This window comes from Vidua macroura, chromosome Z, assembly GCF_024509145.1.
Source record: "Vidua macroura isolate BioBank_ID:100142 chromosome Z, ASM2450914v1, whole genome shotgun sequence".
Taxonomy (NCBI): domain Eukaryota; kingdom Metazoa; phylum Chordata; class Aves; order Passeriformes; family Viduidae; genus Vidua; species Vidua macroura.
In genome coordinates this window covers 23741417-23755803 of record NC_071611.1, presented here as the reverse complement: position 1 = coordinate 23755803, position 14387 = coordinate 23741417, and the positions used below count along the sequence as shown (strand labels likewise).

At 37.1% G+C, this 14387-nt stretch overlaps 1 protein-coding gene across 4 annotated transcripts in view; it reads left to right on the top strand.

The window, feature by feature from the left end:
• The window catches only part of SMARCA2 (SWI/SNF related, matrix associated, actin dependent regulator of chromatin, subfamily a, member 2), a 117806-nt gene that overhangs the window by 54515 nt on the left and 48904 nt on the right, over positions 1-14387 (top strand). For 3 of the 4 annotated variants that reach the window (XM_054002914.1, XM_054002915.1, XM_054002916.1), the window contains exons 17-24: positions 1336-1402; positions 1968-2078; positions 3593-3835; positions 4131-4244; positions 6273-6380; positions 8750-8836; positions 9755-9801; positions 11158-11324. In XM_054002914.1, coding sequence (XP_053858889.1) covers positions 1336-1402; positions 1968-2078; positions 3593-3835; positions 4131-4244; positions 6273-6380; positions 8750-8836; positions 9755-9801; positions 11158-11324 — 944 coding nt within the window. Of the gene's footprint in view, positions 1-1335; positions 1403-1967; positions 2079-3592; positions 3836-4130; positions 4245-6272; positions 6381-8749; positions 8837-9754; positions 9802-11157; positions 11325-13435; positions 13479-14387 lie in introns of those variants that run through there. The other variant, XM_054002917.1, reaches the window with a different exon arrangement.

Sequence of the window (14387 nt, the reverse complement as noted above, 5' to 3'; positions counted from 1 at the left end):
TATATGTAGCCTTGATTGATAGACACTTTTGTCAGCTGTGCAGATTATGATTGTTTATTGTGCTGCCCCCCTTTTGCTTTTTCTTAGCTTTCCAAAATGATGCTTGTTTCATCAGTTCCTTTTAATGCAATTTCCTCTCTCCAAAGGTCAGGTGTGGATTTTAATGATTTGAATAAAAAATGTCAGTCATTGTAGAAAGCTTATAGGATGTTGAGGAGTTGTTACCTTATTTTTATGTGTAATTGACTTGATTGATATTGAGAGGTTCCCTGGCAATTTCATTAGCTAATTTGTCCACCAATTGAGCGTGCAAATTTGTTCTAGAATTAGGAAAAATTTGATTTGTGGCCATCTCTTGATTTCTTTTGAGGTGGCCTGTCTTCTGGCTGTGCTGCAGTAGTAAGTGATTAACCAATATAAATGCCACAGGTGTGCTTAATTTTATGAATTAAAATTATAAGCTTAGTTTGAAAAGAAACATCTGGGAGAAGATCTATAAAACAAAAATAGTGGGAGTGTTACTAATGTCAATTTTCATGTGGGCACAGTAAAAAATCTGATTTATTTTAAGTACTACAGTGTTTTTTTTAAAAAAGTGAGAGGAGCTGAAAGTTCTTTCTTTCATAGATTTTAAAAGCTTCCTTTCTCTGCCTTTTCTACATTGCTAGTATTGTTGCCATCATTGGTCCATTAAGAAGGGAAAAAAAAAAGTAAGCAGCTGAAAAACCTCAGGGTTTTATTTTTGCTGTTGTCTCATTATAGCAATTTACTTCACTACAGCAACTTTTTTTTAGGATCAAATAGCAAAAACAGTGCAAGAATGGATCCTCATAGTAGTGGCTGGTGGCACTACGAGTACTTCTGCTTGAGTAGAGCACAGATAAAGTCTATTATCAGTTTCATTGGGCTGTATTTGAAAAGCTGTAGTGTCCATTTTTGGATGATAAATCTAGTGTAGAGGAACTTGCAAATCTATTTTTTGTCCAGAGACACTGTTCTTATCGTTACTATGTACCAAAATATAAAGGTGCATGTAAAACACTACTTCTACTGGTTTCAAAAAGGGCCCTGTATATAGGTTGAATGAGTGTTTTACACTTCTTTTCCGGTTACTTCCTTACCCCTAATCTAAACCCGAACCCCAGGATGCAACAACTTCCCTCTGAGATGCTTGTATTTTATTACAGTATATAAAGTGCACTTCTAAAATATGTTGTTATTTATGTGGGTTGATTACATAAAATCTTTTGAAAAGCTGGCAAACACTTGGAAACACTTAAAAAGTTTGATCTGCAGATGATGAAACATGTTACTTTTTCTCTATAATCTCTATAGGACTTTATCCAATTGGACATATGAATTTGACAAATGGGCTCCTTCTGTGGTGAAGATATCTTACAAGGTTGGATTTGCTTTATATATGACTGTAGAACTGAAGGAATGAGAACTAGAGACAGTTTTTCCTCTGTCACTGCAAGTTTTTAAATTATCTGTTCATCAGGTTTTGTCATGTACTAAGCAGTGTGAGTTAGCCATACTAAGACTATAATAATATGAAAGACTGTAGAAGTAAAACAACTGTAAATCATTGTACAAAATGCAGAATAAAATTGTTACTTACCACATTTGCAAGGCTTCTGCTGAGAGTCACAAATGGTAACTACCTAGCATTTTATTCCTAGCTAAATACTTTATTGTGTGGCTCCTGTAGTAGTGATATAGCCAAGCAATTTGTAGGGAGACCAGATGACTGGCTTTATATTTCTGTGAGCCCCATCAGCACCTTTACAGTCTAGCAGAGGTTTAGGGAAGGCGCTTGGAGAAGGTCTGGAATTATGTCAATGCATTATTTACAGGATGGTAGGATTACAGGTTCATCTGGTTGCTTATTATCTGCTAATTCATAAAAGCTATGGTTTTTCTTAATCAAAGTAAAGAATAACAATTCACACGTTTCTATCTTTTAGGGTACACCTGCAATGCGCCGCTCACTTGTTCCTCAGCTTCGAAGTGGAAAATTTAATGTTCTTTTAACTACTTATGAGTACATAATAAAGGACAAACATATCCTTGCTAAGGTAATTTTAACTATTATCTCTCTACAGCAAGACCCGTTCACCTTCAAGTGGTGCATACCACAAAACAAGTTTTTTTTTTATGGGGAAGTTCCCAGTTCCCAGTTCTGTCCTTCAAAGAAAGTTATCCCTTTCATTTACATTTCTGTTTCTCAGTTTATGATTGAACTTCTCAGTCACAGCTATCCCTTCTGTAAACAGTAGGATTTTCCTAAATGTGTCAAGGGCACTAATTTCTTTGTGCAGTTCTGTCAGTACTGTATCCTGCCTGTCTTTGGAAGAACGTGACTTTTCTCACCTCTGCATAATATTCAGCCTAATCTGCATCAGGGACTTCTAACTTTTTCTGTTATTTCTGTCCTGAAACTCACTCCTGTTAGGGCCCTTCCAGCTATGTGGTCACTTTTCCCCACATGACTAAATAGTTACCTATATCATGAATTTGGTATCCAGACTAAGAGTCTACACATTGCACTTCTTAGGGGCTCACTGTCTCTCTACAGGTAGGTATCAAATATAATGAATCTAAAAAAACCTACTGTACTGTAAGGCTATTTCATGTGCACACAAAGCAGAAGTATTTTGCTACACAGAGAAACCATATTGGTCCTCCTGTAGTTTTGTTGTTAATTTTCACTTCATTTTCATCTGTTACATACTGCATATTTACTGCATATCATTTGTTTGTCCTCTCTAATACGAAGGCAGTGCATTTTCTTAGTATTGTTCCGAATACTTGAAGACAGCTTGAGACTACATAATGTTCTTTTTCCTTTATTTTTTCCCACTCTTTCTGAAAGATATAAGGACAGCACTATGCCGCTCATCCTGTGCTGGGAAATGGAATTATGTAGCACCTGTAAAAGTACAAACTGAGGCGTTCCTAGTCATATGGTCAGTGTGACTGTCCATGCTGTAGTACAGATGATAAAAGAGAGCTTGAACAACAGCTTTCAAGATCTGCTGTGATTGCATTTAAGATTTCATATTAAGAAATAGAAACTTATTTGAAAATGTAGTAACCGAGATGTTTTTAATTACACTGTTTTCTTCTCAAGTAAAAACATAGGATGAGCTGAAACAAAATGAAGTTCACGGTTGCTGTTGTTTATGAGCATACGCATCTTTATCTGAAAAGGCTTTTGTCTCCTGTCAAGGTTCTTGTTACAGACAGATTTATTTGAAGTTTATATGGTTTCTTTCTTCCACTGTGAGCCATATTCTGACCTTGAAGAGCCAATCATTCTAATCTCTTTCCCAAAAATGGACGGAATCTGCTGTTAGCTGTTTCAATTCCAGTCAGAATTCACCATCAGATTGAGCGTACCTAATGTTTGTCTCCCTGTGTGTTGCTAGCAAGGACACTGATAGTTGAATAATGCTTGATTTGGCTTTCCTCAGGGTTGAGACTGATTGATGTCTCAGGCTTTAAGTATTTTTGTTTTGTACTTTTTGGGAGGACCTTGATGAAGTCTGGCCTGTTCTAACTTTGCCAACTTTTCTTCTTTTTCTTTCAGATTCGGTGGAAGTACATGATAGTAGATGAGGGCCATCGAATGAAGAACCATCACTGCAAGCTGACTCAGGTCTTGAATACTCACTATGTGGCCCCTCGGCGAATCCTGCTGACTGGGACTCCTTTGCAGAACAAATTACCTGAACTCTGGGCTCTTCTCAATTTCCTTCTTCCAACTATTTTCAAGAGTTGCAGCACCTTTGAACAGTGGTTCAACGCTCCATTTGCCATGACTGGAGAAAGGGTACTGTGACAGTGTTTTGTAAAAGATCAGAAATAAACCCCTTTGATGAAAACAGAAATGCGCTTACTCAGAAGGATTAGTGTTTGAACTTGTGCTGGTACTTAGGGATTTAACATAACTAAAAGACCCCTTTTTTATAATACCAAAATTTTAATGTTTAAAGTGTATTTTTTGACTGAGTCAGTTTAGTTGTAAGATGCAAATAATTATTGCACATTCTTAACTTTCCGTGTGAGAGGAGACATTACCTAATATATTTGACTTGCCTTGTAGTGACTTTTATAAACTTCTTTAGGTGGACTTAAATGAGGAAGAAACTATTCTGATCATCCGTCGTCTCCATAAAGTGCTTCGACCCTTCTTGCTGAGAAGACTGAAGAAGGAGGTTGAGTCTCAACTGCCAGAAAAGGTTTGCAATGAGAGGAGTCTTGGAAGGGGTTTTATATTCTTTCTAAGCATTAAGTAATGCCCCTTTTTGAGATTTATTTTGCAGAACAGGACTTCTCTAGTGTTTGTTTGTTTATACCTCTTCAGAGAAAGCTGAGGAAGCCTGAGTACTTGAAGTGTCTGCATTCTCAGGATTCCTCACCAATTCTAAATGTGTTTGTTGCAACCAGTGTAAGATATGCAACTTCTATGCATTAGAATCTGGTTTCAATTTATGAGCCAGCCATACATTGAGGATAAAATTCTGTCTGTACTTGCACTGAAGGAAGCTGAATCTAGTTCACTGAAATTTCTGAAGAACTACTGCACTTTATAGAGCAGTCACAATTTGGTCCTGTATTATCATTCCAGGAGTTGTGTGAATTGTCTTGTTGAAATTGCACAATTATTTTTAACTAGTAGCATTTTAATTCAGAACATAAAATTATTTTCTGATTTCAAAGGTAATTGTTTTTATTTCTGGGTAACTCATCTTGTCCCATTGTGTCCTCCTCTGCAATTCTACATCCTTCTTCCCAGAATAACAACAGCAACTAAAACAAAAAAAAAAAAAAAAAGAAAAGCAAATTTGAAGGTGTGATAAGGAGAAGTTGGTTTTAAGGTAAACTGGATTAAAACCAAACAAAACTGAAATATTTGTAAGGTGTGTTATGAGCTGACTGGCTGAATGAATGGAGAACTCTGTACAGATGCTTAGAGACAATACAAAGAAAGGCATTTAAAAATTATTTTTCATCTTTGTAATCGTGTAAACACTATTACTGTTGCAAATTTCTGTTCCTTCAAATGTCAAATTCTCAATATCCTCAGAAAATTTTATTTGAGAATAAAAGATGCTTGCTTTTGAAAATAATACTGAAATCAAGGCACTGCATTTGATAAATCCAATAATAGAGATTGGAGAGGGAAAATTTTCAAGTTGCATACACACTCAGAAGACCATGTTTCTTTTTGTTGCCATTATCTTGACAAAAGGAGTTTATCCAACCATGAGGATTGAACCTGGGGACAAAAGCCTGCTAATCAGGTTCATTTGCTCTTGCAAATCTTGGTAAACATTAAAGAAAGTCACTTCTCTTTAAGAAGTTTATACTTCTGTCTCTCTGAGAAGAAAATAACCTGATAGTTTTCTTCCTGTTTATTTATTAAACATTACGAATCTTACGCGTTGTCTTTTTTTCACAGCTTGAAAGATTTCTAGCCACTAGCGTGGTTTTGTTATGTTACAGTTTTTATTTGACATAACTTAATAAAAACATAGTGACTATAATCTGGATATTGGGCAGTAGAAAAAATTACATTGAATTGGTGTGTGAAGTTTTTCTGTTACTGTTTTTAAATCTGGTGGTATGCAGTTAAGAACTAAATATAATTTTGTTCAAAACTGAACAAGTCAGGCTGAATGTAGCAATCATACAGTACTGTATTAATTCCTAGTGTTTTGGTGGATGTTGAGAAAATGGTGACAGTCTAGATAAACAGTATGCCAGTTAGGATCTATGAGAGATTCTTAATTAGTAGATATACAGTGATGATATTTTTATGATGCCTTGCTTGATATTTTTATAATATTAACAGACACAAAAAATTCAGTTGGTTATTAAACATAAAATAGGCTTTTAGTTGCATGTTAATTTTAAAATTAATTTACTTTTTTTTTCTTTTTTTTTTTCTTTTTTTTTTTTCTTTTTTTTTTTTTTTCAGTTTTTAAAAATTACATAGTGAGAAGTAAAGTATGTTTGATAATCCTGCAGTTGCATGCTTAGGATCCAGCTGCCTCACTGCAACTGTGACTCACAAATACTCATTTCTGTGCTTGCAGTTGGATTGCTGGTCATTGACATTTTATGTGGTGATATGGTACAGATAAAAGATTAGTATATTTTTTTTTGTTTTGTTGCAGAATGACAAGAACCTATAGTTAGATCCTACTAACATTATTATGTCCGTGTGTTCATAGTTTTGTTGTTTTTTTTTTTTTTTATACCAGGTGGAATATGTGATCAAATGTGATATGTCAGCTCTTCAAAAGATCCTGTACCGTCACATGCAAGCCAAGGGAATCCTGCTCACGGATGGTTCTGAAAAAGACAAGAAGGTACAAAAGAAAGACTAAAATATGAAGGAAATAATGTATTAAGAGTGAACATGTTAACAACACGACTTCTGTTTTATAAAATTAATACGTAGACTCTTACTGCAGATATCTCCCATGGGAAATTTCAGGCATGCCTTTCAGTTACAAGACTGCAGCTATTCACAGGGAGAAGTGTAGTTGCACTCAGTTGTATTCAGTGTAGTTGCACTGCCTTTCTGCAAATGGGCAATATTTGAGAAAAAAACTGCACTTCCCTTGGCTGAGCTTAATTCAATAATATATCTGAATAATTGTTATTGTGGGAGTGATGGCTACAGAAGGTCATTTATCTTGTCTTTCAGAGTTATTAGCTAAGTCTTGTTTCAGTTAGCTAGGACTGTATGCTTGCATTTATCCTTAAAAAGTCTGTTGGTGACAAAATTCTTTAAGGGATCAGTAAGATTCAAAGTCATATAGTGAGATTTAGACTTTGTATTAGTAAATGTTGGTTATGCTGTTGTGGGGTTTGATCCAATCACTACTAAGTAAAGAAATTGCCATTCATCAGCTTTCCGCATTATTACAAATTTGAAATACTGTAGTAAATGTGAAATACTTTGAACAGACCCTGCAGAATATCTAGAATGTAAGAGTTCCAGTTTGCACCCTCTAGTGTGTATATTGCTGATGCAGTGCGCATACCATCTTTCCATTATCCTTTTCCAGGTTGCATTGGTACAGGTGATTTTTTTATTCAGTATCTTAATATACCTTCCTAGTTTTCTTTACTGGTGCTTAATTAAACTCCAGAAAAGGAGCTCTTTTTCACTGGATACTGAAATGCATCTTCATAGTTTGAACACTTTTTAGACACTAAATCATGTTCCTCAGTTGTATTTTTAATGCACTTTCTCAGCTTGATGTCTTTATGTTTGTCCTAAAAATTTCATTTTTTATCACAGTCTTCTATTTCCTTTTCTGGTCTCTTTCTTTCATCTGCTCAGACACTTCTGTGTATTTTGTTCTACCTGTTTCTCTACCTAGCTTTGTGATTAACCACTTAAAATTGCCTTTTCTGTCTTCTGAGCACTTCCCTTGCCTTCCTCTCTCCCCAAGGGGCTAAAATTTTTCCTTTCTTGCAACCCTCTCTTAATTGACTTTTTTCTTTAAATGTTAAATCGAACTGTTATCATTGCTACCTGTTGTCAGCACAGGGAGGTGGTTGTTAAGATTGCTTGGCTTCAGTGATCAGACAACCACTGTTAGGAAAAAAATCATGTCCTTCTGCAGGTCTGGCCTGGATCCAGCTGAGATTAGAGACAATTCACTCAGATGGAAACTCTAGGAAATTTTTTTTTGTAACAAATCTGAACTGCATTTTTAGAGCAAATTTAAGATGATCTTAGAAAGAACAAAGTTTTAAATATATGGAGTGCCCCCTTCAAATGGATTATCTCTGCTCTAGATGAAAGTTATGATTTCAGTGTACTTCCCATAAAAGACTAGAATATTGCTAGTATATATTATAATTAAGTACTGTATTTTCCCCTAGTTTAAAATTGGTTAATTGTTTTGGCTGGGATTTTTAAAATACATCTGAATTAGTCATACTTGGAATATTGATGCCACTCTGATCACATTTTGATAAAATGGCAACAAAACAAAATGGCATTTGAAAGCAACAAGTTTTTGGCAATGTTAATGTGATACAATATTCTCAAACTTACACTGACCAGCTGCAGTTAGTTTTTAACCATACAGTTTGGTCTGGCACACCTGAGTGTCTGATGAGTATCCTGGTTCTACAAGATTAACTGTAGTATATGTTTTGAGAATATACTTTCTTAAATAGTAAGATGACTCATTAACTTGTTGAGCTTTAACATTTTTGTACCTCTGGCCTCATGTTTTGCTTGGCCTGGAGTGAGAAACCCATATATTGAGTTAACAGATTGGAGAAGTTACTCTGGAATTGAAAATAATCCAGCTAGAATTACTTCTGTTAGAGGGTTCAGACATTATGGAGTTTGTATGGTTTTGTAGTAAAAAGTATAAATAATCAGGACAGTAGATGCTTTGCTTCCCTCCAAGAATACTACAGGTAGAAATGTAGTGCACTTTGTCGATTACTTCCAGGTCTTCTGTTTTCATAACAGAGCATCCTTATGACAGATGAATTTATAGAGCAAGGCAATAGTTTTTTGATTTTTGTTGTTTCGGTTTGTCCTGGTTTGTTTTTTTCTTACTGTAGAGTTTTTTTGTTTTTTGATTTCTTGTCTTTTTTTTTTTTTTAATTAGTGATCCCATGGGTTTAGGATTAAAATATGTTAAAAGGGTATTTTCATAAGCTAAGAAATTAATAATTTGGTTCGCATTGTTCGTACCCATAGGGAAAAGGTGGAGCAAAAACTCTTATGAACACTATCATGCAATTGAGAAAGATATGCAATCACCCATACATGTTTCAACACATTGAGGTAAGACTGATAGGTCTGATTTTGAGAGTTGTTTTTATTCAATAAAATAGGATGGGATAATAGAAAACTGCTGCTGAAGCTTATGTGTGTGGGAGGGGACATCTCTGTCTACATAATTTATACTGGAAAGGACAGATTTGAAAAAAACATGTATTATAGCCAACAAGTGCCATCTTTTTATTGATAATCCAAAGTCTGTTTTTAAAGTAGTTAATTTTGGAGCAGTGTCTTCAAGATGTGAAGAGTTTTTTGTTAATTTAAGACAACCCAGAGCAACTTGATATTCATATATACCAAATTCATTATGTATAGACACTGGTTCAAAATGTCATGTGTATAATCTCTGTAGTTAGCAGACTGCTAGTCTTCTGCAATGTCAACTACAGTTGTTCTATTCCGTCCATCTTGTTTTTTCAGCAAAAATGTACTATCTATATACCATCTCTCAGTAGGACCTAAGTATATCAGTATAATATATGTGAAAAGATAGAAAGTGTCATAGATATCTGGAATATTGCCAAATTTATGAAAATATAATTAAGTGCCTACTATGATGTATTATTATTATTATTATTGTTGTTGTAGTTTTCTCTCTTCATGACCTTGTATGCTGAGTAATTAAATTGAGTAATTTGCAGATGGATCTTCTGCTGATAAGTATCTATTAATTAGTATTCTACTGTATTTATAATCTGGTAAAATGTATGCTGCAGAAGTCACTTCTGGAAATCATGAATTTTAAATAATAGTGCAGGAAAACATTAAGGAGAGCACTGTTGCTACAAGGTGGTTTCGAAGAGTACGAACATCATTGAACTCAAACCACAATGCTCATATATTTAATTTGATTTCTATAAGAGTGCACAGTTTTTGATTGCTGTGTAGTTTGTCTTATGTTTATTGCTTATATCTTTGCAGGAGTCCTTCGCTGAACATCTGGGCTACTCAAATGGTGTCATTAATGGGTAACTGTTTTTCCTGCTGTCCATAGTGTTGTATTGGAATTAACGATCACATTGTTTTTCTGGAAGCTACATGTTGGGAAACTCAAGCATTTTATACAGAGGCAGAAGTAGTACGGGGCACATATGTAAAGCAAAACCTAATAGTACTAGAAGTGTTATAAGATCTTTTCATGACTGTCCATCTCTTTCAGAATGGCAGACAGAAAATACTTGGGTCTTGTATTTTGAAAAAATACACCATCTGAAATTCATTGAGATGACTCTTTAGCAATATCTGTTAGAATTTTCTTCTCTATATTGTTACTTTTGCTGTCTACTTTCCCTTTTTTACTATCTCTTTTCCAAATTAAATTACCATTTCTTCCATTATCTGAAATGAAGATTTGTTTTATTTTTCTTGACACTCCATGCAGCTGTCAAGTTAATGGGTGCTTTCTAAACAAAAAGTGTGTATCATCTACCTAACTTTCTTCTTGTTTAGATACTAATGTTTTTTTTTTTTTTCTTTATCTAGTATACCAGACTCTTCATGTCCTTAGCTAGTATACCAGAATACTTGTCTCCTAAACAATTTAGTCTTTGGCTGATTACAGATATGCATATCAGAACTCTGTGTATATTCTGGATTTTGTGCCATTGCTAATGATTGTATTTTGAGAGTGCAGACTCAGTGATAGAGAATAGTTGCATGAAGTTCATTTCTGTAAAGTGTTTCACTGTGGTGCTTATTTAGACTTTCTATTTATTTATATTCATTTTCTGGGTTGTGGGTTGAATTTCAGTGCTAGGAGTAAATTTTGGAATTCTTGCATAGAAGACAAAAGAGTAGCTAATCAAAGCAGCTAAACACTAATTGGGACAACTAAGGTTGTATGGGTAAAGAGTAAACATCAGACCCCTGCCACTATCTCCATATATTAGTTCAGTTTGCAATATTTCACTTCCATGTGTGTGATAGTTGAGTGGAAAGGGGGTCTTTCCAGCAAATGCCTGATGAATACAATTTAAAACTGCAGTTGCAATTGAAAGTTGGTTTTAGTGCAAGTTGAAAACAAAGTAGCAGGTGAATGTCTTAGCTTATAGAATCCTTATCTAGCTAAGAAATGGCATTTATTTTAATAAATAATGAAAAAGAATTGAATGATTGAAAGTCAGCACAATTTTAAAATTCAGGGGAATGGGACTTCACATGTGTTTATTTTAATCAACATGTGCAATTTTAAAGAAAGAAAAGTGCTATTAGTCTTGTTTAGATTAAGTAAATTAGTTTTTTTGTTATACTCTGACATGATAATGACAACAGACTTCTAAATGTGGGCTTATTCTGGTATTTACTGTTCTGCTTCTCTCCAACAGAGCTGAACTTTATCGGGCCTCAGGGAAGTTTGAGCTACTCGATCGTATTCTACCAAAGTTGCGAGCTACTAACCATCGTGTGCTTCTTTTCTGTCAAATGACATCACTCATGACCATTATGGAAGACTACTTTGCTTTTCGAAATTTCCTTTACCTGCGTCTTGATGGTAAGCTAAACGGAAAAGAAGGATAAATACTAAGATAAGAGGTCTCCCTCATTAGTTTGGGCATGGGATCCCTGGGTTCTCCTCCTAGTGTTTTCATAACAGTGCTGTGTTGTGACTATACAAGAGTGAAAACAGGTTCAAAATACTATTTTATAATCCTGCAAGTGTATTTACCATGAAATTATGCCATTAGACCCTTCAGTGGTAGTTTACTAGAATTTCCCATATTCTTCCAGGCAGGGAAGGTACTAAGAAAGACATACTTTGGCTTCTGTTGGTAGAAATAATTTTCTCTGTCTCTTTTAGTGTTTTCTGTTATCTATTTATCCTGCACATCATTTGGTCAATTGATTCTTTTGATAAACACTGAGGTCTATTCCAAGAATGCAGCTTATGTATAAATTTGCTGCTTGGAGGCTCGTCTCTTTTTCACATAGAGTTTAAAATCCAAGGTTCCCAATCAGTCATCGCTATTTAAGTTGCCTAAAAATATTTTCATGATAAGAGATGATAATGCCAGTGTTAGGCCTGTATTGCAGTGGAATAAATTCATTTTTGTCTGTTTAAAATTCCACTGTTATACTTCACAGAATAGCTGAATTTCAGCATGATGCCTGAATTTCACAGGAAGATCAAAGCCTCAATTTCTTCATGTGTAGATATGTTTTATCGCTTCGAACAAAAATATGGTTTAGAAACATTTTAGATACTAATGTCTTTATTCTGTTCAGTATCTCTGTTGAGTATTCAATATCTTTGTGCGTGATCTGGATGAGGGGATTGAATGTACCCTCAGTAGATTCACATACTGCCCTTGGGTCACAACAACCCCAGGCAGTGCCACAGGCTGGGACAGAGTGGCTGCAGAGCTGCCCACAGGAAAAGGACCTGGGGGTGCTGGTGACTGAACATGAGCCAGGGTGTGCCCAGGTGGCCAGGAAGGCCAGTGACATCCTGGCCAGTACCAGCAACAGTGTGGCCAGCAGGACCAGGGCAGGGATTGTCCCCCTGTACTCAGTGAGTACCCACTGGAGAGGCCATACTGTCACTTCTGTGTTCAGTTCTGGGTTCCTCACTCCAAGAAGAACATTAAGGTGCTGGAGCATCTCCAGGGAAGGGCAGCAGTGCTGATGGAGGGTCTGGAAGAAGCAGCTGGTGGAGCTGGGGTTGTTCAGCCTGGAGAAGAGGAGTGTTGGGGATGACCTAGCGACAATGCGGCGGCGGCAGTTCTCTGCGCGGACCGCACTCGCTCATCTCGGCAGCGGTGCTCACTGGTCGGCTTCGCGGCGGCAGCAGCACTCTGCGTGGCTCCTGGTGTTTCGCAGAGATTCTCTGCCTACGCTGCAGCTTTGCGCTGGCCGTGGCCCCACATTGGGCACCACTAGCAACAACGCGTCATTTTTCTCAGCCCCAGTCAGCTCCCGAGTGCCCGGCTTCAGGTGCCTCAGCTTCTGGTCGGGGCCGGCGCTTGTCACGATTCCCAGGCGCTTCTGATGCTGCGCACCGTGGCGGGCTGGCCGCGCTTTGCTGTCAGCGTAGGGAGAAAACAAAGAGACAAGGGAATTGTCCAAATCTGTCCACGTGGCGGCTGAAGGCTTTAATGGCTGTGGGAGCCGCGATGGAGAAGCCGCAGACTGCTCCCAACTCCGCGTGGATGAAAATGGCCCCAGGACTGGGGAGCCGTGGGATGATATAGGGGTGGGGCAGGGAGGGCGAAGGCTCTCCTGCCCAATGGAGAGCAGGTGCCGTGGTGATGGTGTAGACCATGGTGACCAACAGGAACGTGACAGGGGCAGACACGGGGCCTCGGGGCGAGTGAGGTCACGGGAACAGGGTGATGGACACAGAACTCTCAGGACTGGACGGGGGAGTGGTTACAGGAGTGGCGTGGGGAGGCTCCAGTAGTAGGGAGCCTGGAGCTAACCACCGCAGCAGGGGGAAACACAGAGGGTGCACGCGGGTACACAGGACTCTGCTAACTAACATACATCAGAACCCCTAAGCTGAACCCAAACCCAGGATGCAGCATGACCTCATCACACTCTACAATTCCCTGAAATGAAGGTGTAGGCAGGTGGAAGTCAGTGTCTGCTCTCAGGCAGCCAGTGACAGGACAAGAGGACACAGTCTCAAGGTGCACCAGGGGAAGTTCAGGTTGGACATTAGGAGGCATTTCTTCACAGAAAGGGTGATTGGGCATTGGAATGGCTTGCCCAGGAACATGGGGAAGTCACCATCCCTGAAGGTGACTTGAGGAAAGATTGGGTGTAGCCCTTAGTGCTGTGATTGAGTACACAAGGTAGTGTTTAATCAAAGGTTGAACTCGATCATCTCAGAGGTGTTTTCCAATCTATTTAATCCGGTAATTGATTCCCACAATTCTATGAAAGAAAAATTTTAAATAGCATAGTCCACTTCAGTTTTAAATCTGTTTGAAAGAGGTTTCCATTTTGGTCTTCTTCCATGTTGATGATCTCTGCCTCATACTGAGCTTCTTAAATAGTGATCATTTTTACTTAATGTTTTATCTCACACATTATAGTATTACATAGGACCAGCAGCATTTATCAGAATACTTTTTAGTAGAGAAGCAGTGATTTAAAGCAAATACAGAGAAGAGCATAAGTGAGACTTGAAGTTTCTTCTGAATATTTTAACAGTGTTTTAAATTGACTCTTAGCTTTGTGTTTTACTCAAAAGAAAAAGTAGTACCAAGAAATATTCTCATCCTTTACTGATATTAATGAACATGAAGTTGAACCAGTATTATCTTTGAATGTAAAATGGGATTATGAAATGGACACACAAATGAGCTATCTCACTGTGCCGTAGAATGCCAAAACTGTCTGAAGAACATATTCCCATGCTAACAAAGCTCTTCACACCTCTGGCCTTCTTGTGTTTTAATCCTTCTATTGGAAGACAGATAAAATACATTACATTTCAAATGTTTCAGATTACTTTACATCATGTTTTTTTAAATGAATTCCTTTTCATGTTAGAATGTTTATGGCAAGACACAATATGGTAAATACACCTCATTGGCTTTTTCAGGTAGTTCAT